General features: G+C 38.4%; 1 protein-coding gene across 1 annotated transcript; it reads right to left on the bottom strand.

The window, feature by feature from the left end:
* Positions 1-203: 203 nt before the first annotated feature.
* Positions 204-17,584, bottom strand: LOC117421050 (polycystin-2-like). The gene is made up of 15 exons (XM_034034926.3): positions 16,435-17,584; positions 15,308-15,421; positions 12,173-12,306; positions 10,360-10,610; positions 7,816-8,040; positions 7,242-7,470; positions 6,806-6,976; positions 6,170-6,351; positions 5,733-5,853; positions 5,437-5,535; positions 4,979-5,100; positions 2,743-2,860; positions 2,276-2,439; positions 1,938-2,085; positions 204-520 (listed from the first exon to the last, which is right to left on the bottom strand). The coding sequence occupies exons 1-15, from the start codon at positions 16,883-16,885 to the stop codon at positions 293-295; spliced, it is 2,757 nt and encodes a 918-aa protein (XP_033890817.3). The 5' UTR covers positions 16,886-17,584; the 3' UTR covers positions 204-292.
* Positions 17,585-25,139: the final 7,555 nt, after the last annotated feature.

Below are 25,139 nucleotides of genomic sequence, written 5' to 3'. Positions count from 1 at the left end.
AACTTTGTTTTGCTCTCGCTGCAAGCATATTCATGAGCCTAGTGCACCATCATTTTTCATTTCTGCTTTTGCCAGTCTGCACTGTTGTCATGTTCTGTGCCTTTGCTGGGTGCAACTGCAAAGCAAAATATATCTGCCTTAATTGCACACCGCCTGTTAAAACTTTTCTGATTTCCACGGGAAAGCTTATAGAGTTTTACCCGTTTTATACCCCTTTCTTTTCACCACTCTCCCCGGCTCACTGCAAGTTAATTCAGCAGCACCCCCTTGAGGTTCCTGTTGGGTTGCTAGGTTACACATGGCTGCCCGCACTTCCTGCTCCCTCCAGACCCTCTATGGACTGCGAGGAGGAGGGCCGGGAGCTGCGCGAACGGGGTTGTCCATTCCCACCCAGCGGGGTCCCCAGACGATGGCTCATCTGGGACACTGTGTCATCAGACTCCCAGCGCTCCAGCTCCTCTCGTACCAGTCGCTCCATCTGCTCCCGGTGGATCTCATTGTCACGCCCTAGTCGCTCGTCCTGTGGCAAAAAAAACCAAATAAATACAAAATCAGGGATGGAGATTTGATTAGATCTGGTAGTCGACTGCGTTACTGTTAAAAAGCCCCAGAGAAAGGGAATAAGGATCAAAAGACTTGCACACCAGCATCAACAGGCTTTATTCTAATCAATCCAAGCAACACGTATTCTCAGTCCTGCAATTACAACAAGCGTATCAGTGACGACTGTTAATACAGACATACCCCCAAATTATGATACTCTCAATAACATGCTAAAGAACATCATTAGTGAGCTTCTTCACAATTGGATAAGCAATTCACTAGATACAGAGCATATGTAAAAATGTGAGTGTGACTTAAACAGATGGACACAGAGGCTTTACCAAAACTGAGCAAGTGGTACAATACTCTAGATATACCTAAAACTCTGAAGTGTGACAGTAGTTTGCAATAAGCTGTGACAAGACGTAAAAGTGTTTGATACCGACACATGAAACTTCATTTCTAAGTCTCTATTTAACTTTTGTAACTTGAGATTATTATTATTATTATTTGTTTATTTAGCAGACGCCTTTATCCAAGGCGACTTACAGAGACTAGGGTGTGTGAACTATGCATTGGCTGCAGAGTCATTTACAACTACATCTCACCTGAAAGAGGGAGCACAAGGAGGTTAAGTGACTTGCTCAGGGTCACACAATGAGTCAGTGGCTAAGGTGGGATTTGAACCAGGGACCTCCTGGTTACAAGCCCATTTCTTTAACCACTGGACCACACAACACACCACACACCTGTGGACAGGTTGTGACTAGTGGATTATCTGTTCAGACTAATATATATTTTCAGTGACAGGTGGCAAACATTTGTTTTCAGGATGATCCTGCAACAAGTATGTGGGCAACATACAGTAAATCCTGCCACGTCTGCGAATACAAAATTACAGCTCTGACAAAGCAGATCACCATAACCTTCTGATCATCTTCAATGCAGATGTGTCACACACAGCATATATCCTTATATTATGATACTCAATAAATTTGTGGTAAAGAATGTCGTAACCAAGTTTTATCCCATTTGGAAAAGCAGTTCTCTTTATCTGGGGAGATATGGAAGACGCAAGAATATTTTCAATGAAAAATCTATTTATTAAGTGTCCAAACTACTTTTTTTCAGTTATTTTCAATATCCCATGCATGAAAGTAAAAAGGGAAACATGTACATACATAGACACAGATGGGCAGGCCTCTGCTAATATCCACAGATACTGATACTCTCAATAATTTGTGTTAAAGAATGTCAACTAAATTTCATGACAAATAAATCAGAAGTTCTCTACATGTATATAAAACTGTAAAGTGTGACATTCTTATGTTCTGGTGGGGGATAGCAAGACAAAAGGTACATGCTTTTCTTTTCATGTTGTGACACAAGCTTACCTCAATGACCCCATCCAGAAGTCTGCCAAGCACATCCCTTCTCTTCAGTTTGGCTCGCTCCATTGCTTCAAGCTTTACAATCACAGCATCTATTTTGGACACAATACTTCCGATCGAATGCTCCATACGATCCACACGTCTAACCAGCCTAATAAACAAATGTCATAATTCTACATTGTTAAAGCACAGTCCAACATTAATCATTCAGTGTTTTGTGTTAAAGTTAATTTAATTTGTACGAGGAAAAAAAGGCGCTTCAAACACTTATGTACTATATTCACAAATAAAGCACTGTACCCGTTGTCAAGTGAATGCAGTAGAACTGAAGCTGAACTTACACCTGGAATTCCTCATAGGAGACTCCACTGGAGCTGCTGCCTCTCCTGCGGGAGCTGTGGCCGCTGTCCTCATCATCGTCCTCCTCGGAGTCGTCCAGGCTGCGGGGAAAGCTGCGTCCACTGACTGGCCGGGGCAACGAGCTCCTTTCCAGGTCCAGATCCTCCTGCAGCACGCACAGGGCAGGGAGGTAGTCAGGCCTGATCTAACGAGTCATACCACTTTCACTACCCAGGTCATTTTCTTCCACTCTTTATGACTAGAAAGCTATTTATAAAGTTTAGGTGGCAACATGATACGATATTGTCTCACTTAAAAACAAACAAATAAATCAATAAATAAATAAATACAATGATGAATGTGTATTGATCAACCAGCCACATTAAAAAGTTATTTTATGTTCAAGAAATACAACATAATGTACAGTGAGGAGAAAATAGTACAATGCATGCAAGTGGAGATCACTCACTCGTTCCTTCTCCAAGTCATCTCTCATTTGTTGGTGTTCATGTTCCGTCAGCTCTTGATCTCCATCTTGATCATATTTAGCAAAAATGGCTTCAATCTCAGCATCTGTGTGGCCTTTTCTGCACATTATACAAACAAACAAATACATCTAACACTTTTTTGTATTTCTCATTCCTGATACAATATGATCATGTACAAAAAATGATATAGTAATTTGCATATACTGTAGAAACAGTTATTCAATGAGTCGATTTATTTATCCAAGGAAACCTAAAATATTGTTTAAATTCTTCTGATTAATTTCAAAATATTAAAAAGCCTATCAAACCAACCAGTCTGTCACAGCTTTACTACTGAATAAAATGAATGGTAATTCCTAAGAAGGTAATAATAAAGGGCATTGTCTTAAACTAGCGTGTAAATCCTTTAAATTGCTGGGAGAGAACTGTAAGTTAAATAGATGAACAATTATCCTATTCTCTCAATACTACAGAAGGTACACAGTTTTATAAAGGAAAGATTATTCTACTCAAAGCAGCAGACCAGTAAAGTTATCTATACTAGAAGTTATTTATTTTATACATTTTTTTCAAACTACCGTAAAAATTGTTGTATAGGTCGCACTGGCGTTAAAGTCGCTCCCACCTTTTTGAGACTTCAATTTTAGGAAAACACTTTTTTTGTTTTTAAAATACTTTATTCAATTGTTTGTTTTTTTTCCCTACTTGCTCAAGACTGATAAATAATGAAAGATACACAGGTTTAGTTTTGCAATAACCCTTGTTTGCAACATTTTATTCCATTAATAATTTTGCAGTGTTGTTTTTTGTTTTTAGTTTAAACTGCTAGAAACTATTCTGTGTGTCAAAATTTCTAAATAATTGTTTCAAGTAAATTTAAATGCAATGTCGAAATACATCAAAATATGGATATAATACTACTACAGTCCTGTAAATTCCAGTAGTAACAGTGTGAATCACTGACAAATTGTTCTTGAATGGATTTAAAAAGTAATAATTAACAGAGCCTAAAATCAAGTTCTACACCCCACGTCGCATCTGTATTAACCTGTTTTATTTTAGCTTATCAAGTACCCAAACAAGTTCAAGAACATAACTTCTTTGTTTACTGAACATTTTTTCCAAAACCATACTTAGACAATAGTTCCAACTGCATTGGCTTTTACAAATTCATGGTATTAATTCAAATTTAAAAGAAAAGTATTAAACAGTGCATCAATTAAAAAAGAAAAAAATAATAATAAACTAAACAGTGCACCATCTTATTAGAAGCTTAACTGGTCCAATTAATTAATTTAGGGTACAGTTGGAACAAAAACCAGGAGGGACACAGGCCCTCCAGGACCTGAATTGCCCACACCTGTATTAAAGTTATTCAAAGTACTGTACTCCATTCAAACAAACTGTTTTCTACATCTGGCAATAAACACGTTCCTCTTTTTTCAGCTTGTTTTTCTTTCGCCATATTTAAGTTTGTCCTACTTTATCCAGTCTCAAAGACAGACACATGCATAATTATAGCACTGCAGTTACAACGAACGGAAGGTTTGATAAGTTTACTCGGCTTTCTAACCAATAGCTGTTTGCTATGGATTCCAGGGGCGGGTTTAGTCTGACAAATCAGGCTCGGGAGGGTGGCAATAAGGAAATTCATATAGATTGACAGCTATTGTGTTAACAGTGAAGCAGTATAGCTGTGACGTTTTCATATTCCAAAGATTGGTAACTTTAACCACTATTTTTTTGTCCTCCACGTATACGCCTCTGGGTCAAGAGGAGGTCAGTCAAGAGCCTGAAAGCTTGTGTTTAACATTCAAAATGACTAAGGGTATTGAAAGTAACAAATGAAAACTTTTAATGAGAACAGTGGTTTTGTGTTTCTACCTAGCAACATGACCTGACAGCTGTAGATCCTGAAAAAATAAATCGGATTGTTGACAGTTAAGTTTGTGTGAGCCATAATAACCGTGGCTGTAGTAATCGCATTGTGGCGCTGGTACAGTAGTTTAGTATAAAGACACACCGGTGCATACGTCGCACTGGTGTATTAGTCACTCCCCCCTTTTAAGGGCCCAGCAAAATTGCCTGGAAAATCGACTTATACAACGGTTTTTACTGTACTTAAAATAAGTCATCCCAGGGCAGTTATTCTGTAAATGTACTGAGATGTTCCAAGCAGTGCACACACAGGCCTTATGGACATCACTATGCACATACCCTTTAAGATCCTGGCGCAGTTCATCAAAGTTGAGCTTTCCTCCCGCCTGTCGAAGGCTCTCCGAAATGTCATCAACGGTGGTTTTCTTAAGCCGGAGTTTAACCATGGCCTTGTTACATCCCTATTTAACAACAGCACACAGGAATCAAACCTCTCAAATCACTTCAAGCAGCTGTGAAATAATAGGAACCTGTATTTCCACCTAGAAGCACAGCTTAAATTATTATTATTATTATTATTATTATTATTATTATTATTATTATGTTCACAGTAGATTGACTGGATAATGTAAGCTCAAGGTTATTTACTCTATTGTGTATTTATTTATTTTTACAGAACAGAAAGCTGTATCATTAAAACCCTATATCCAAGTTACTAAAATGACAGTTTCTTTAATCAGCAGTTTCATGACAAAAAAAAAAGTACAGTGGTGGTCAACACTTTGTGCCCTAAATACCTTTTTAATGAGATCAGCAAGTTCCATTTCTGATTTCTGTTGGGCCATGTCAGCTTTTACTTCTGAATAGGTGTCATTAATAATGGCCAAAAACATGTTCTGCCAAAAAAAGAGATTTTAATATATGTTTACTGAGCCCTGTTACACACATGCAGTATTACTTTTGCAGCACCCCACAGAATCTCAAATCAAGGATAGCTGAAAAAATCCACAACAACATTTAAAAGACAAAAGAACATTAGCAAATGTGTGGAGGTGTGTATTATAAACAGAGGGATGAAAAATGAAATGCTCACCAGAAGAATGAAGAAAATGAAGAAGACAAATGTTGTAAAGTAAATTGGCCCCAAAATTCTGTTTGCTTCTTCAATTTTAGCAAAATCAAAATCACCTAGAATAATGCGGAACTGCGTGAATCTGAAATACAGAACAAGAAATGCGGAACCACCATTTTATACCATGTCATTTAGAACCTTAAATGTCTTAATATTATTGTAATATCAACAAGTACATAAAAACAGGAAATAGTTTTAAATTGTTAAACTGTCAGGAGTGATGTGTGTCTAATTAACTAAATTAACTAAGCTTTAATTGCGGTGTAATGGGAGTCTTAAATGATACCCTGTAAAAATACTGCCAATATAGATTGTCAGTTAAGATATAAATACAGTTTTGTGTAAAAACTTATCCCGGGAGTCTCTAGGCAACTCTGTTATCTGTTACAGCTACTTACATGCAGGCCTGGAATGTACTGAAGTCATCTACTTGGGTTCCAAACACAAGATATGCCAGCTGGGCATAAGCCAAGAATATGATGAAGAACATGATGGCAAAGCCAATGACATCCTTGGCACAACGAGACATGGTGGAAGATAACTGACTCATTGTTTTGTTAAAGTTAATAAATTTAAAGAGCTGTGGACAAAGGAAATTAAAGAAAACAGTATTCCATTAATATTTCAGTAATATAAATATATTTCATTTACAGTATTTCATTTAATATATTTTGTGATAAAAGCTCTTTAAAAGCAATTGATTTACAACTGTACAAGAATGCAAATTAGCAGATCGACTTTTACTGTTGGAATGCAATTTCTGATTTGGATTAATACATAAGACCATGCATATGACCAAGTATAGAAACAGCATGGTAAATTATAATAGTAAAATTGATTAAACACCATACAATACTTTGAGGTGGATTTTTAATAGCTTTTCTCTTCTACATATGGAATTTGGTCTACTTCAGCTGCAATGAAATTGCAGAAGTTTGCTCACATAGTGTTCCTATAGAGGTACTTATACAACTTAAGTACAATTTGAACAGTATTATGGAAGTATGTATTAGACAGCCAAACCAAATACATACCTTAACCCAGGAGAAGAACACAATCACTGCTGCCAGGTTGTTGAACTGGATCTGCAAGGAAGTAAGCTGCTCAAAGTTCGGGAAAGTCTCCTGATTTTCCAAAAGGTACTTCAGAACAGCCTTCACAGTAGATGTCCGGTATATATTAATAACAATAGCCGCAAGAGAAAGCTGTAAAAAAAACAAAAAATTTGAAGTTTCAACATCCATTTAACCAGCTTTTTTATCCAGTGCATTTCTTTAAAAGCTTCCACACATTAGGTAATTTCAAGTTAAAAGTGGTGCTTCGTTAACATTTTACTGGTCCCCCTTGTTACTTCTGGTTCTTCACTAGTCTTTTTAACATCAATTTATGATATTCCAAATACAACGCTAAATGCGACCTCTGCATCCTGTTCTGTAGGTCACATGGTCTGACTGCAGCTACACCACTTACCACAATGATAAGAATGTCCAGGCAGTTCCAGAGGCTCCTGAAGTAATAGAGTCTATGAATACGTATTTCCAGGATCTCCTCCACCATATAGTAGAGGATAAAAAGACAGAAAGCGATCTCGCAAGCAGCTACGAAGTAGTCAAAGTTGGATACGTAGCGGATCAGTTTCACAGTCTGAAACTGCCAAGAGGTAACAGTGCCACCAGTGGCAGGAAACTCCACCACCATCCTATAAAAAAGATGCACATGATATTAAGTATGAATCCTGACCAAAACCCCTATGACACAGTATAAAGGGAAGGGACTATTCATATTGAAGATTGTTAATGTACAGCCCCTTAGGATACCGGCACATTAATGTCTCTTTAAAAGCATATACCTCCATTGGTATACCATAGATATTTCAAAAACATCACAGTATCAGATCAGTCTTAATAAAAGACATGGTGAAAAAGGATGAGTAGCTATTTAAGAATGTGGCTTTATTATTGACTTTACTGCCACCCTTTTTTTGTTCAAGAACTCACTCATGCACAAAACGGTACCAAATTCTTACTTGTAATATACACTGTACCTGACAACACAAAAGAGATTGATATTGGCATTGTAAACCGAGAAATCAATGAACACCACGCGGGTTCCTCTGTCCAACCACAGGTTCTCTTTAAGTGTTTTCACTTTTGCAGCTGTCTTTTCTCTGGTCCGTGAGAGGTCCAGATAGTAGCCCCCGCCACTATAGGTAGTGATCAGACCCCAGTGATGGCTTCCATTCAAATCCTCTTCTTTAGCATAAGTCCAGCTGTTGATTTAAAAAAAAAAAAAAAAGGTTTTAGGCTTTTTAATTTGCAGGCTAATCAGATTAATAAATTCAAGGAAATATAAGCAATGCGATTGGCTGGTGCTAGTAAATTGTTATCACCATCTTACTGTACATACGATACATTACACTATGTAACACAATTTTTGTTCCTGGGTAGTAAGTGTTATTTCCTAATTGCTTATGCCTCAAAAGTAAAGAAAATGGCTATTATTCCCCACAAACTTTGCTTTTGTGACCAGGACAGTGATATTTTGAGATTTACCTATTTCCAATGAGAAAACGGGCAAATTTGTGTCTTCGTTCACATAAAGTCAGAAAAAAACAACATATGAATCCAAATTAACATGTATTTATACTAAAGTAATGCAAAAATGACTACAAAAGATTTAGAAGTGAGTAGTTTTTCGAGATTTACGATTATACTGTAAATCACTTTCACGAATCAGCCCCCAAATGTAGTCTCCCATCATGTTCTCGTTATACTGTCCTTGATAGCGGCGTTCAAAGTCCAGTATATCCTGGTGGAAGCGCTCGCCTTGCTCCTCCGAGTACGCTCCCATGTTCTCCTTGAATTTATCAAGATGAGCATCAAGGATATGGACTTTGAGGGACATCCTACAGCCTATTGTGCCGTAGTTCTTCACCAGAGTCTCAACCAGCTCCACATAGTTTTCGGCCTTGTGATTGCCCAGGAAGCCCCGAACCACTGCGACCAAAGCTGTTCCAAGCCGCTTTCTCCTTACTAGTGAGCTTCTTGGGGAATTCATTGCACTCCAGGATCTTCTTTATCTGTGGTCCGACGAAGACACCGGCTTTGACCTTTGCCTCAGACAGCTTAGGGAAGAAGTCTTGAAGGTACTTGAAGGCTGCCGACTCCTTATCTAGAGCTCTGACAAATTGTTTCATAAGGCCCAATTTGATGTGCAGTGGTGGCATCAGCACCTTCCGGGGGTCCACCAGTGGCTCCCACTTGACGTTGTTCCTCCCCACAGAGAACTCGGTCTGCTGTGGCCAGTCCCGCCTGTGGTAGTGCGCCTTGGTGTCCCTGCTGTCCCAAAGGCAAAGATAGCAGGGAAACTTGGTAAAACCGCCTTGGAGACCCATCAGGAATGCCACCATTTTGAAGTCTCCTATGACCTTGATGCCATCTCAGAAAAATGCAGATATGTATCCACTTAGGCAGCTGGAACTAAACTGAACTGGTGGGCTTAAGGCCCCTGTATTTATACTACTATTTATATTACTGGAAAGCTCTAGAAAGTTCTAGAAGTTACTCCAAGTTTACTCAGCACTGAATCTATCTGGAATGTTCTGGAAAATAGGTAAATTTCAAAATATCACTGTCCTGGTCACAAAAGCAAAGTTTGTGGGGAATAATAGCCATTTTCTATACTTTTGAGGCATAAGCAATTAGGAAATAACATTTACTACCCAGGAACCAAAAAAAAATAAAAAATTGTTACACGGTGTTATTCAGAAGCCCTTAAAAAAAAAAGTTATTTCATAAAATCTATATATAATTTAAGCAATTCAGGGTTTTTTTAAGACCATTTCAAAAGATTAATTTTCTGTTAGTCTTACCACTGCTACCCCTCACAATCATCAATAGCTTCAAGCAGCTAAGTGCAGTAAATTATTTCTTGTAACTAAGAAAGTGTAGTCCGGTGGAGAACACAGGACTACACCTCCCAGAAGGACACAGGCTGAAAAGCCCTAATTTAATTGTTTTATTAGTTAATTATCACCTGCACCTGGCGATTATTGTGAATTAGAGCCAGGTGCAGGGTATATAAAGAGAACAGCCAGTCCCTTCAGGGATGCTGCTGTGTGGAGGGCCTGGTTGATGGTGTTTTCAACCATAAAATACAAACGGTACTGTGTGAAACCTTTTTGTTGTGTTTGTGTTCAACTTTAAAAAAAAAACTATGTTTTTGTTTCAGCCGGTAAACAGCTTAGCTGTCTGGCTTCGTTAGAGTAGGTTCCTGACGAATGTATAGTTAGTGCTCTGAAGGAGCTAGGTGTTTTTGTTTTATTTATTTTGTATAATTAAAAGTGTGCATCAGTGCTCAAAATTCAAATTCTGTGTGTTGGGTCGTGATTCGGAAGGGAAAAGAACCCAAGCGAGCATGTGTGGCGAGTCTCTGGGTCATATAACAAATACAAATTTTTCCACAATGCTTCAACAATTAGAGGAACCATAGTACATGATATTGCTTACAATATACAGTGCAATGTTTTGTAACAGTTCAAATAGATCAGATTGATATATTTTTTCCAGTCCTAAAAACTGGTACTCACGCAGTTCCACTTAAAAGACCAAACGGAGAGGTGTCCTCATTTCCCATCGAATACATGTTGTAACAATCCTGGATTTCATCCCTCAAGTCTTCATGGATCGCACACGACTCGTTCCTCACTTTTAGCTGTCTTAAGCGAGGTACACCCAGAAGCAGGTTCTCATAGTAGATGAAACTCTGGTTCTCTGGCAGGGTTTTGTTATTATACCAGGCATCCCAATACAGGCCACCTAGTAATGGGCCTTCTGCGAACTGGAAAGAGAGCACAATGAGCAACGCAGTTCCGTGTTGAGGTTTTTCCCCACCTCATAAATGTAATTTTAAAAAATACAATCATGTTTGCTTTTTTTAAATAGGGTTTATTTGGTCTACAACAGTGGTTCCCAACCTGTGGTCCGCAAACAACTCCCAAAATTCGGTTTACGCAGTTCTAAGCAACAGAACAGACAGCTTGTGATCATGTAAACACGATCATACTGAAGTGTCATTCTGGGCCTGTGATCGGGTAAACACAAGAAAAAACACTTTGTTTCTTTGACTTGCTGGGCCACCATAATTTGCAGTACAGCTTGTTAACGCATATCATAGGACACTAATATAATTTCATTGCCTGCTTGTTTGTTTTTTCATGTGATGTCACTGAGCAGGGCCTTTCATTTTTAAAGGGCAGAGACATTTTCAACAGCACAGAGAAACAAAATATGTCACAAGAACTTGTTTACAGCTAAGAAAAAACCTGAGAACCCTGTAAATCGGATGTACTTGACTTCTAGTTATATTAGAACATTATTCTGTCTCGTGTTTTAATACATATGTTTTTACAACATTTGTAAATATCAAGAGTGGATATAAGCAGATTTGTCAGGTATGTTTTATTTTCCTTATTACTGATAATAATGGAATGAATTAACTATTATTTTATTTATAAATATTTATTTTGAGAAATTAATCGAGAGAAGTGTCCATTATTGCTTATAAAGACCCTGAGAATAAATGTGTATTAGGTCAAAACTTTTTTAAACAAAAGAAATAGGAAATTTGCCAACTTTCAAAATGTAAAATGACAACATTCCTTTATGCACTGGTAGTGAAGATTCAAGCCTAGGAATCTAATTATTTTAGGTATGTTATATAAATACTTTCTACATATACATATGAGGGCCATAGCCAGCCATGAAAAATCAGAGGCACTTGCACTTTTTAATAAAAATGGAGTCGGTGTCGCTGTAGTCTGCAATGAGTAAAGACTTTGAAGAGCCCAGAGATATCAGCGGGACTTGGGAATTAGTGTGTGCATACAACGAGACATGCGTTTTTACTTGTGGCAAAGCAACATGTAAAAGGCCTAAATAAACATTACTGGTATGATTTTAACCAAGGTCTGTGCCTTCGGTGCCTCATAGCTGGCTACAGCCTTGCATAGACACATATGGGAAACAATCCTACATTGAAAAAGGTTGGGAACCACTGTTCTACAATAAAGATTCAGCTTTTTTCACGTTTCAAAGACTTTCACCCAGACTTCTCTCAATAAAGACTAGCTCACAGCTTCTCTACTGTACTGTTTTATATTTGCTTTATAGTTGCGTTAACACCTGCATGGCAAAACCCTTCTTTGGAGGCTGTTTTGCAAAGCTGTGAAATGCCCCACATACTAATTCAAGAACACCATCACTTAGATGGTCTCCATCAATTAGGAGAGCAGGAAGGGTTCATTTGGAAAGCCATTATCTGCATGTGTCACTTCCTCCTGCTGCTCTCAGGAAGCAGACCTACAAAATACCAGAACCTCACAGATATGAAACAGCCAGTACCTTCCAGAAGTCACCCATACTAGCCAAAGTTTTGAAATTTGTCTTCTCGTCATTTGATAGAGGAGTGTCCAGGAACAGCTGTGACATGACCTTTGTGTAATAATACATGCTGGAGCTCACCATCCCATATGTCACTGCAAGACATTGAAATAAATAAATAAAAATAAACAGATACAACAAAACTCTAATGTTAATACCAGCACTTTCAAGATATATCACAGCAGTTAGGTGCCATACTGCAAGCTTATAGCTTTCAGTGGGAGTCAAAAGTAGCTTGAACCCAACTCAAAACACTAAGACTTGTGAAGGAGTTACTGTATATAGAATCTCATTGTAATATGCAAACAGTATATGGCAGTGTATCCCTCATGTTTAATCACAGTTCATTTGTAATTTATATATTATAAATAAAGTTTGGTTTGCAGCATTGAAGAAAATACATCTATAGTGCAGTGGCGCAAAAGGGCAGAGAAAAAAATAATGTTTTCCCCAAAACAAGCTTAATTTACAGTATCACATTTTTAAAAAGCAGTGAAAAGATAAATACATGCAGCTCTGTAACCAACACAGTATTCACTCGAAATGCATCTGAAGAAAAGCTATGATGATCCATTTTTTTATTTGTATTTTTATTTAATTTGGAAAATGTAAACAAAAAGAATTCTAAACTGCACTTGGCTGTGAGTGTGTCCCAGAATGCCATGCACTTTTCAAACGTCAGAAAAAGCTACATTGCTGATTTTTAATTGTATTCACCATACAAATATTGGGGTAGATGTGGATTTCATAACATTAAAAGTTGTACTTTGTACCCTGTGATATACTGTGCAATAGGGTTCTAAAAGATCAACAACTCTGGCTTTCCTTTGGCCAGTAGATACAAATAAAGATAATTTTCTAGTCAATACCCACTGCCCAAGTTATACAGTTGACTGGTTTGTTAATATTTACTTTTGTTTCCAGAATGAATCTACACTGCATGGGGGTTGACTGTGGAGAGGAGAAGCATTCTTTAAATACCTAAACAGACACTTTGTACACTAAAAGGCATGTCCCCAAGATCATACATAAATCATAAAGAGGCATGCGTTAAGGAAGTATAGTGTAGTGCAAACTTAAAAACACAAATATGGTTCTTAGTATCAAACTGTCTCTCTTACTTTCTATACAAACCATCTGTAACCATGAAAGACTAGACCAGATTGGTAACAATCTGTGTACCATATATTTATATAAGAAATGAGCAGCACCTACCCTTGTGCAAGAGAAATGTACTGCACTACAGCTTTCTAAAGCAACACATTCTCGGGTCTGCTATGCATACAGCTGCCTACCTTTTTAATTTGAGAGCCATACCTGAATCTATGAAAATACTTGGTTAATCAAGTTAACTTATTCAATTGAATTTTTTTTTTTTTTTTTTTTAAACATTGTAAGTAAATATTTGTGGCTTTTAAATTGTTGATTCAGTGGAGATACAAAGTTCTAAAAGTCAGAGATTCAGTAAAATGCAGAAAAGGAATTCCTATACAATGCACTATTCTGATTTTTCTCATTCCTAATACCGGTAAAATTCTGTATTTATTACATTAACATTATAATATTCCCTGTAAGGGGACATGGACGTGCTGTAATCATTGAACATTCCGAAAGCCCTGCGAAATTCTTTTTATTTCTTATTATTTTTTGTTTTATTTTTCAAATTTCATTTTATTTCGTTGTATCCACTAAAAAATTTGTTTTATTTAGTTTTATTACAGATACACATTAATATAATAACTCAAATAGATGTATATAAATAAAAACAAAGTATACAGCACGTTTTAACTATATACATATGTATTAAACATCCTTTTTTATTATTATTTTGACATAAACAGACCTAGAACAGAACAATAATTTAGTTACCCTCATTTTTCAATAGCAACAGTAACATACTTGAAGTACCCCAAATATTTTTTAATGAACTGCCGATTTACAGTAAATACTGCCCATGCCCTCTACAAAAATACAATAAGATAAAATAGATACAAAAATTATTACTGCAAATCAGCATGAATGATATTAAATCAACAAACACAAAAAATGGCTTATTTCAGAATCTACAATTCAGCATTAACTCAAAAAGCAGGTTTCTGAAAGAAAATTAGGATCTTTTATCATGTATTCATAAGGAGCTCTAATCTAGCACAAATATTCAAATCAAGAATTAAACGCAAGCATACAACATAACTACATTTTCTTTTTTAAAAAAAAAACAAAACGTTCACAGTCAATGCAAACCACAGGGTACATGAGACAATAAATCATGGTATTGGATAAGCTGGCATTCTGGCACCTGAGAACAAACAGCATGTCAATAATATCTACAGAGCCATCAAAATTATTAAAATAAATAAACTGCATCTTTCACACTGTCGCTTAGTTCATGTACCACAACACAACACAAAATAGGCTAATCTATGAAATTTAGTCCGGGGGAACCGTTTTCGGTTGACATTGGCACGCTCGCTCTTTAAGTTCCGACTTTCTGAGGCCGATCTGGTGACTTTGAGATCTGAAAAGTTGGCAACACTGCGTACAGCTTCCGTTTCCTTTCAGACCGTGTCTATGTTAACGACTGAGCCTTGACAACTACGATTTCAAGTATATTTATTTAAAGTAGTTTTTGTATAAACCTCCCAAATTAAAAATGCCACTCAACGTTGGCTTTATAATGATTTTTCGCTTTATTTCATTTTATATCTGAGTTTAGTTTCATTTTGTTTTATAGGTTGCATTTAGTTATATTTCATGCTATTTCCTATTTGCGAAAAACATGGGGGTCTAAACATACCCAGTGTAATTCTATTAAAAATTGTTTTTTTTTGTTTGTTTTTATAAATCTGCCACCGTTTAGATCAACTGAACTGACCCCACCATATCCATATCACAAATCATTCATTGTACACCATCAATTATCACCTTTTCGGACATCTTCTCAGAGTACAATGAATGGATGGGTACAGATGGAGGAAGGGATAAATTCTGAATCCCAGGAGAGGGGGCATGTACACTGTGAATAAACAGAGCACTTCAGTCAGCTGTGCAATTCACCCCACACTTTTCACAAGCAAAGCATAGTGGGATACTTACAAATACACAGTATCACCAGGAAAATGATGTAGGTAATCAGCTCCCGCAGTACATTCTTCAGGTACTTTTCTCTGCTTGCACCGCTATCCTCCATCAGCCTCGTTCCCCACAGGACTGAAAATTAAATCAAAAATGTAATATTAAACCAAGTCAAACTACTTGAATACGCTTCAAGTATAAACATCGCCTGTAGATAAAAAACACCGCTCCTTGGCATCTTCACCTATTACAGAAAACATATCTAGTGCTGTGCATCACATACTGTACCTAAAGCACCTGCTATGTTACCACACACAGTATTTGATTAATGACCAATAGGGTATTGGGCAGCAGTGTGGAGTAGTGGTTAGGGCTCTGGACTCTTTACCGGAGGGTTGTGGGTTCAATCCCAGGTGGGGGACACTGCTGCTGTACCCTTGAGCAAGGTACTTTACCTAGATTGCTCTAGTAAAAACCCAACTGTATAAATGGGTAATTGTATGTAAAAATAATGTGATATCTTGTAACAATTGTAAGTCACCCTGGATAAGGGTGTCTGTTAAGAAATAAATAATAATAATATTGCATGCCCACCAAGGGAAGACCCAATGAAGCAAAAACTGGCATCAGAGGAACTGTGTTATTCACTGAAAGAGTTATTATTATTATTATTTATTTCTTAGCAGACGCCCTTATCCAGGGCGACTTACAATTGTTACAAGATATCACATTATACATTATTTCACATTATACAGATATCACATTATTTTACATACAATTACCCATTTATACAGTTATGTGTCTGAAATACTTTTGGACACAATGTGTAATGTTATGCAGCTTATTGGAAATAAATGGCTACATTTTATTGTGGTACATGAGCACATTTTAAAATACCGCAGCTGTTATTACAATTGGAAAACCTGCCACCTCTGCAATTACATTCCTCTCAGTCCAGCCAAGGACTGTACCCTACCACTTCTTACCCACCATCAATATTGGCACTATGGGCAACCTTGGGATAAAGAATTGGCCTCCTCCTCAGTCCTGTTGTATGGGCACTAAAAGACGTCCTATAAATAACACGTCAGATACATTTTCTTTTTGACCTGTACATAATCCTCCCAAAACGACTAAATCTGACTTACCTCGAAGTTTTTGCAGCATCCTTCTCCCACATTCACTTTGCTCAGTTCTGTCTTGGCGGTGCAGTATTTCCACAGTAGGGGTCGGGCACAGACCCGAAGGTCCCCGTGTACCACCACCTCTGACGTAACCTATACTCCCGCTGCTTGTACTGCTGGATGCTGTGGACAACGACCTCCTCCCAGGGCTCGCAGGAGGCCAGCCCGCCTCCAGCATTTCTTCCTCGGGCTCAAACCCAGGATTTACTCGGCTCCAGGCCTGTCTGGAGCAGGAGGAAGAGGGAGGTGTGCCGGTGGTGCTCCTGGGACCACGGTTAGGGCGGTGAACCATTTCTATATCCATCCCGCGATCGTTTGGGTCTTGTCTAATGCCCAGTGTCGTACCAGTTGCGCCCGAGGAGTTGTGACCAGGCAGGGGCTGCCGCTGCTGAGGTGTTACACGACTTGAGCTCATCGCACTTGTCAATGCACGGAATGTTGCATTTATTTACTTTGATTTTTAGTTTAACATGCACATGCAGTATCTTGTCCTTCTTTAATTAGAAATCTTCACACAGTAAACAGATTAACGTGTTATGTAGAACAGAAAATCTAATAAAAAAATTGTAGCTACTAAAGTAGCAATTATTTTCTTTGTGTTTCCTGTTGATGATATATATCTGAAAGTGACAGTTGAAGTGTTTTCCTTTACACAAAATAATTTTTTTTTTTTGGCAAAAAACGTTTGGCAAAAGTACAGTACCTCGCATGCAGACCAAATTACACAAACGCTGCATTAAATAATAATAATAAAAACTTTGTACGTCTCTTCACAGTAGGCTACACTGAATCCTACATCATAATAGCAACGAAGCGAAAAAAGGCAACTTTAAAATTAAGCACCTTCAACCACACTCTGCAACACGTCAAACTAGTCCCTTTCATACCCAGTGTAACAAAAAAATACATATTTTCATTGTTCCAAGTCTTTTCCATAAATTGCCGAGAATATTTCACAAATTAAAAATGAAGAAAAACACTTATCATTCCAAAGCCAGCCATCTTGTCCTTTCTTGTTTCTCAAAATCTCTGGATCTCACTTGTTGGATCGGGTTACATCCAGGCTCGTTACAGCGTCATCACAAACCAAGTGGCAGGCAGTGAATTCAGGAGCTGTACCAATAGCTTCTTCCACAATAAATTAATTTGACACAATTTAAATGCTGCGAACATCCTATATAACAATTTTTAACAGCAACATAGAATCGGCTATTTTCATATGTGACCAAACACACGCACAAAAATAATAATGTTTTAATATTCAAGTATAAATTAGTTTGTGTCCGTTTATTTAAAAATATAATGTCATTAATCTAGTCATGTATTATCCATAGGTAGTTTTTTTCGTGTAATATATGTTTTTCATATATTATACTAACATTAATCTGCAAGTCTTTTTTTTATCGTTTTCTCAATTTATTGCGCATCTTACATGTTACTCAGGTACTTTGTGTTAATGTCCTAAATCAAAACCTGTTGTTAGTAAGTATTAGTAAAATCAGTGTAAGGTGTTTGTGTGAGTACATTAAAAAAAACACCATCATCACCAAGTAACTCCAAGTAATAGAAGTCATGCTGTAAATTCAGCAGCTTAGTAGCTAAAATACAGCTTGTTCCACACCAAGATTGCAACATTAGGTAACTATTTATGCATGTTTGACTTTGTTGCTTGGCAACCTTACATCTCAATTTCAGTCTTTCTCTGTATAAATTTGATGCAAGAGGCCAGTTATATAAGTGACTGGCACTTGATTAATCCAATCAGTATCTGATGGGTGGGGGGAAAGAAATTCAAGCCTAAACAAGGAATTTAACAAATCTAGTAACAAAATGAAAAAGGAACTCCTTTAAATACAAAACAGCTGTTGTTATTGAAGAGAATAAGTGGTGTATAGTAGATCATAAGTTATATAAATATATTTATGGAAAGCTGACTGACCACAGAGCTGAGTTTAGCAGATTGAGAAAAAAAAAAAAAAAAACAATGTAGATGCAAGTTTGAAAAAAAGATCTGAGAACTCACATATTTTCCCCATACAACAAATAATTTAAACATTGACATTTGTTTCTGTGGTAAATGTATCTTGCCCACGTGCATATTTGAGTAATTTATGATAATGTTCATATTTGTGAAGCTTTCTTGGGACATTTCTAATATTTAGCTATACAGTTTTCTTATACTTAATAAACCTGCATTGTATTTCTTTATTTGTGACTATTAAGCATACCCGAATCCTTTTTGGTCGTCCTGTGAAATTGAAATCGCCCTCTCTGCACATTTTAGCAGATTTGCTCTTATATTTTTATTATACCAGTACTTTTACCATTTTAGAGTTTAGAGTACAATGTTGAACCCTACAGTAAATTTTGTCAAATGTGACCCCTAATCTAATTTGGCATTTAATCACTTCATCAGTTTATAGTGATCCCTTTTCAGGTGGAGAACTGAAATGATTGAATGGGTACATCCTCGGAGTTACTGTTTAAATAAACAAAGCTCTGAAATGATTTTGCCAGATATTTTATTTTATGGTTTATTTAATTTATACATTGCAGCTGATTTATATTTTGTAGCTGTTGTCCCCTTAGAGTACCCTTGGGAAAAAAACGGTACGACTCAATGACCAGATTCAGTGAACGTTTTCTCTAGTGTTGTGTTTGCACCGTTTTGTTTCTGTATTAAAAAACTAACTGGCAATGTTCAACACTTGAAATGAATAACTGATCGTGGTAATTCTGGGAGCCCTATGTGTAGGCCTAACTGTAGCGTTCGTTTTTTTTGTGTCAGTGTAACATTACCATTTGGATTTTCCCTGTTAGGAAACATTGTAATTGATAACATTGTAACATTGATAATAGGAACATATATTCAAAGCATATATGTTGCTGTGTGTGATTTTATTTTTATTTTTTAAATAATCGATGCTCAGTAGTCGGATTCCGATAAGCAGTTAATGGAAAAATAACGCAGAAGACAATTTTTATTTTCTTAAAAAAAAAACGTTTGCACAGTGAACTGGCTCAGTGAGAATGGAAATACCAAAAATGGCAATGAACCAGAATTTTGCTGTCTGGTCCGTGGTTCTGACCGTACACAGTACAAATTCCCTTAAAACCGGACAGTTGGCAACCCTAGGAGGATCCTTTGTTTTGCAGATGTGTCCAGTTTATTTAGCGGATTATTCAAAATTGGCTGTGCATTATTTCCACTGGGTGGGGCTGCTTGACAAAGTATTTGTGTTACAGTATTGTTCTGCTGAAAGGTTTGACCAGAGAACCATGTAATCATATTGTAATAGGGTGAGATAATCTTTCCATGTACAAAGTAGTGACATCATGAGGTAATGTTATGCAAAATAACTAAACTATGTAACCATGTAATTAGTTGATTGTGAAATGGGTAGAAGCAAAGATTTATCAGAGGAGGATAACAGCGGACACTCAAAGTCAGTGCCCCTTGTGACCCTCAGACCAAATCAGCAACTCTCCCCAAAAGGGATTTATACCAAGCTTGTATAACTCTCTTAAAGTAACAGTGGTTTTACTTGGTGCTCAAGTACTTCTAGGTGCTCAAAACAGGCAAAACGGTAGTACTAAGTGAGCGAATCTTGAGCCAGTAGACATATTCACAAAGCCGAAACCAGAATTATAAAATGTAACACATTTGGAACATGGGATTCTGGGGAATGGCCTGCCCAACTCACAGGATAATTTGGTTTGTATCTTCAAGATACGTGACTGAACTCGCTACCGAAGGGGGCGTGACTGAGGGTATATCAGGGGAGGTGGCAAAGCAATCTGTTCCTTTGTTATGGTTAGGAAAGGACCTGTAAAGGAGTGCAGTGAAAATATAACCGTGAGTGTTTTGTGTTGTTTTATATGTCTGCTAAACTGTTACGTTTGTCATTTGCAGACGGCTAACTAATGCGGGAGCTGTCGCTAAAAGCCAGCACCCTCCCATGACCACTCTACACCATTGTTGTCACCACTTACACTAAGCACTCACTGTTGGACGTGATCGTGTGTGTGTAACAAGTGTGTGTGATCGTTATTATTATTTCTGGACTGAACCTCGTAGTTTACCTGCGTGATACACATTGTTGTGTAGAGCCAGGTATTATTATTTCTGGCTGCAAAACAAGCAACCCAGCTGAATAAAGAGCTGTTTTGACCGTGAACTGTATTTGTGTCTCATTCCTGAGCACGGCCTCACCACGACACCTGCAAACCACTTTGCTACAGTCCCCCATACTACTGATGAGTTGTTCGTTTTTGACACTAGTTCCATTGTTACCCAAATGTTTTTCAAAACTTGATTAATTGAAATGTTCTTTGCTAAGTACTGGTACATCAATTTACAGTACATCCATTTAGTTATCACTAACAAATAAAAAAAAAAAAAAGTATATATATATATATATATATATATATATATATATATATATATTTAGCTTAATAAATAATTAATTTCCATCTTACAAAATAATAACAGCTGTGTTTTGTGTACGATTGTGACACTAACAGAGAGAGAAAAAAAAGGTTTTCACATACACCAATCCTGTTTCCTGTTGTATGCCTTGTGACTTTTGAAGATTTTTTACTTTGGTTTTTGTTTGTTTTGGGTTCACACTAGGATTCTGTGTTTCTTTGTGTCACAGATGGGTGAGTGGTGACCTCACCACACCAGGAAATACACAAAGGCACAGTACTGCAGGGTGTCCTCAATGCGCTTGTTCAATATTAAGTAAGCAAACTGAACATAAACAAAACTTGCCAAAATAAACAAACACAATAATCCAACAAACACCGTGCTGGTCTAAATCCAGCACGAGTAGCAGTTGTTATTGTAATGTTTTTATTTACGTGTCCATCTGCAAATTGGTAATCACTTAATCAATTTGCTGATGGCCACATTACGCACAAGTATAGATGAACGGGGAATTTAACCCCATCCACACTGAAAAACAAAAATAAAAACATTGTTTTTAACAAACACAAAACAATACATTTAAATAATAATAATAATAATAATAATAATAATAAACATAAGGTGTACCCCGTCACATAACCCCTTGCCCTCATGTGCATAGCATAAATGGCCTTAATGGCCACCTCCCCCTTAAAGTTCCAAAAGTCCTTGTCTTTGTCCTGGCACAAGAACGGAGACAATAATGAGGCCACGGATGGCGGCAACAACAAATCCCTTGGGGTCAGCAGCAAAGTATCCCCAGGTGATGGGAACAGGCTTCTTGGCTGCGGAGGCATGCTGGTGACAAATAGACAACCCTGGGTGGTACAGGCTTGGCATTCCTGGGCAGTGCAGGCTGGCATACTCAGGTGTTGCCTGCTTGGCATCCCCAGGCGGTGGAGGCAGAGGCAGCTCCTGCTCCTCTCTGGTGGTGGAGGCAGAGGCAGCTCCTGCTCCTCTCCCTCTGGTGCTGGAGGCAGGCAGCTCCTGCTCCTCTCTCTCTGGCACTGGAAATGGCAGCAACTGCTCCTCCCTCTCTGACTGGAGAAGGAAGTGGCTCCTCCTGGACCTGTGCTGGTCGCCAGATGCCTGGCTTTTGCCACGTTCCCCTCAGCAGCATGTGTAATGGCTGCGGAGGTTTGCAAGGCAGGTTGCACTCTGGTGATGAAGGCAGGAGCAGCAGGTAGTCTCCCTCTGGCAGTGGAGGCGGGAACAGTGGGTAGTCTCCCTCACTGGAGACTGGTGTGGCTCTCCCTCGGTCGCTGGAGACTGGTGCGGCGCTCCCTCAGGAGTCTGTGGATGCTCGGCCTCCCCCCTCTTGGGCTCTGGAGATGCGGGCTCCCCCCTCTTGGGCACTGGAGGCGCGGGCTCCCCCTTCTTGGTCAATGGAGGCTTGGGCTCCCCCCTCTGGGGTGCTGGAGACATGGTCTCCCTCCTCTTGGCCGCTGGAGATGGCAGGGCTTCTCCCAGCGGCGCTGGAGACAGCAGGGCTTCTCTCAGTGGTGCTGAAGACAGTGGGGCTTCTCTCAGTGGTGCTGAAGACAGTGGGGCTTCTCCTAGTGGGGCTGGATACAAAGGGGCTTATCCATCTCGCCGCCGGGGAGGACCGCTCCTCCCCTTATTCCTCTTTTGGGCAGCTGGCTGAAGGGGTGCATGAAAGGAGCAGGACATGGTGGTGCCTGGGCCTGGCACAGGCGAGGCACCATGGAAGAACTTGGAGACAGCGTTTGGAGAGCCTTCAGGCGGAGCCCAAGCGTTCAACGTGTGTGTGCACATACTGTTCAAACTGATGTGCGATGAGACGTCCAAGTCAGAGATTAATATAGAAACTATGGCCTCGCGGAACGGACGAAAATACCAAACATAAGAGGCAACTCTTAAATGAATGCTTTTAACGGTGCATTTGAAGATATGTATGGAGCCTTTGGAAAAGAAAGTACAATGAAATTAGTCATTTAAACATAGGTCATTGTTTACAAGTCATGCACAAAAACACGCCTGCTCTGGCCACAACATCGCATTTAATTTTGAATTTACCGACTTTCCTTGATACCAACTCTGAAGACATGTGGTTTTTAGTACCGTCTGAATCATGCTTTAAACAGAGGTTGTAAAACCAAGATCTAAGTACTAGACAGGTTTTCAATGAAAAACAAGAGGATGGACTTTGATTTTATTGATAGCCCTAACTATTATCCATCTGCAAAAACCTCCCCCTCGAAACAAAATCCCAGCTAAGCCACTGCTAAACAACACATTTCAATATTGAAAAAAAGATGTCATTAAATCTTATATAATATATCCTATTTGCAATTTACACACTGTAGTGTTTAATCCATTAACGACCAAGATAGCTGGCATTTAAAATATTTGACTTTGGTAGACAGAAGTGTCAGATGTCTTATTATACAGTGCCCATAGTAAGTATTCACCCACCTTGGACGTTTTCAGTTTGTTGTGTTACAACCTGAAATCTTGATGCATTTAAATTTGATTTTTTTTCCTTTGATTTACACAACCTACTCAACACTTTCAATATGTGAAAAAATGGGGGGCTGAAAAAACAAATCAAATAAAAATAAAAACCTGAAAAATCTTCATTAGATAAGTATTCACCCCCTTTGCTATGACACTCCTAAATAAGCTCAGGTGCAACCAATTGCCTTCAGAATTCACACAATAAGTTAAATGGAGTCCATCTGTGTGCAATAAAAGTGGTTCACATGATTTCAGATTAAATACATCTGTCTCTGTAAGGTCCCACAGTTGGGTAGTGCATTCAAAGTAAAGATACTACCATGAAGACCAAGGAGCTTTCAAAACAACTCCGAGATAAAGTTGTGGAAAGGCACCGATCAGGGGGGGGGAATAAAAAGATTTCAAAGGCATTGAATATCCCTTGGAGCACAGTCAAGTCGATCATTAAGAAGTGGAAGGTATACGGCACCACCCAGAATCTGCTTAGATCCTAACTGAGCAGCCGGGTAAGAAGGGCATTGGTCAGAGAAGCCACCACGAGGCCAATAACAACACTGAAAGACCTACAGCGTTCCATGGCTGAGATGGAAGAAACTGTCCATGTGTCAACAATATGGAAGAGTATGTATGGAAGAGTGACAAGAAGAAAGCTTATTTCTGAAAAAAGCCCATCTAAAATCCTGCTTGGAATTTGCAAAAAGGCATGTGGGAGATTGAAAAGATGTGGCAAAAGATTCTGTGGTCCGATGAAACAAAAATTGAACTACTTGGCCTAAATGCAAAGTATTATGTCTGGTGCAAACCCCACACAGCACATCACCCAGGTAACACCATCCCTACTGTGAAGCATGGTGGTGGCAGTACCATGCTATGGGGATGCTTTTTATGGGCAGGGACTGGGAAGCTTGTCAGGGTAGAGGGCAAAATGGATGGAGCTAAATACAGGCAAATCCTTGAGGAAAACCTGCTTCAGTCTGCAAAAGACCTAAGACTGGGGCGGAGATTCACCTTTCAGCAGGACAATGACCCCAAGCACACAGCCAAAGCGACGCTGGAGTGGTTTGTGGCCCAGTCAAAGCCTAGACTTGAATCCGATTGAGAATCTGTGGCAAGACTTAAGATTGCTATCCACCAATGATCCCCATCCAACTTGACAGAGCTTGAATAATTAATTGTGCCAAGAAGAATGGGCGAATATTGCACAATCCAGATGTGCAAACCTGGTAGAGACTACCCCAAAAGACTCACAGCTGTAATTGCGGTCAAAGGTGGTTCTACCAAATATTGACTCAGGGGGGTGAAGACTTCTCTAAGCAAGACATTTCAGTTTTATTTTTCATTAACTGTTTCACAATAAAAATGCTCTTGCCTCTGAATAGGTTGGGTTAAATCAAAGGAAAAAAATATTATTTAAATGCATCAAGATTTCAGGTTGTAACACAACAAACTGTGAAAACATCCAAGGGGAGTGAATACTTACTATAGACACTATATGTATTTTATAATATAGCCTATATATTGCCGTTTGAAAACATGCAACTAGTTAAAATAGTCCTTAAAAAAAAAAAAAAAAAAAAAAAAAAAAAAAAGCAAGCTTGAAAATTGCAGCAACTCATGATGACCAGTTGGAAATTGGAAGAAATACTCCCTCGTCTCTTACTGGGCTCCGAGCAGGTATGTAAAATCCCAGACATGGGTACGCAGTAAAATATAACCCAGAACA

Source organism: Acipenser ruthenus, chromosome 1 (assembly GCF_902713425.1).
Source record: "Acipenser ruthenus chromosome 1, fAciRut3.2 maternal haplotype, whole genome shotgun sequence".
NCBI lineage: Eukaryota > Metazoa > Chordata > Actinopteri > Acipenseriformes > Acipenseridae > Acipenser > Acipenser ruthenus.
The sequence above is the reverse complement of the archived record's forward strand: the minus strand, read 5'-3'. Positions and strand labels throughout refer to the sequence as shown.

Bases quoted from the DNA above. Each gene is read 5' to 3' on its own strand.
- LOC117421050 (XM_034034926.3), bottom strand. From the start codon at position 16,885: ATGAGCTCAAGTCGTGTAACACCTCAGCAGCGGCAGCCCCTGCCTGGT. The intron at 6,977-7,241 runs GTAAGTGGTGTA...TTTTTTTTACAG, and splicing joins TGGACATTCTTATCATTGTG to CTTTCTCTTGCGGCTATTGT. The intron at 5,101-5,436 runs GTATTTAGGGCA...GTTGTTAAATAG, and splicing joins TTGCTGATCTCATTAAAAAG to GGATGTAACAAGGCCATGGT.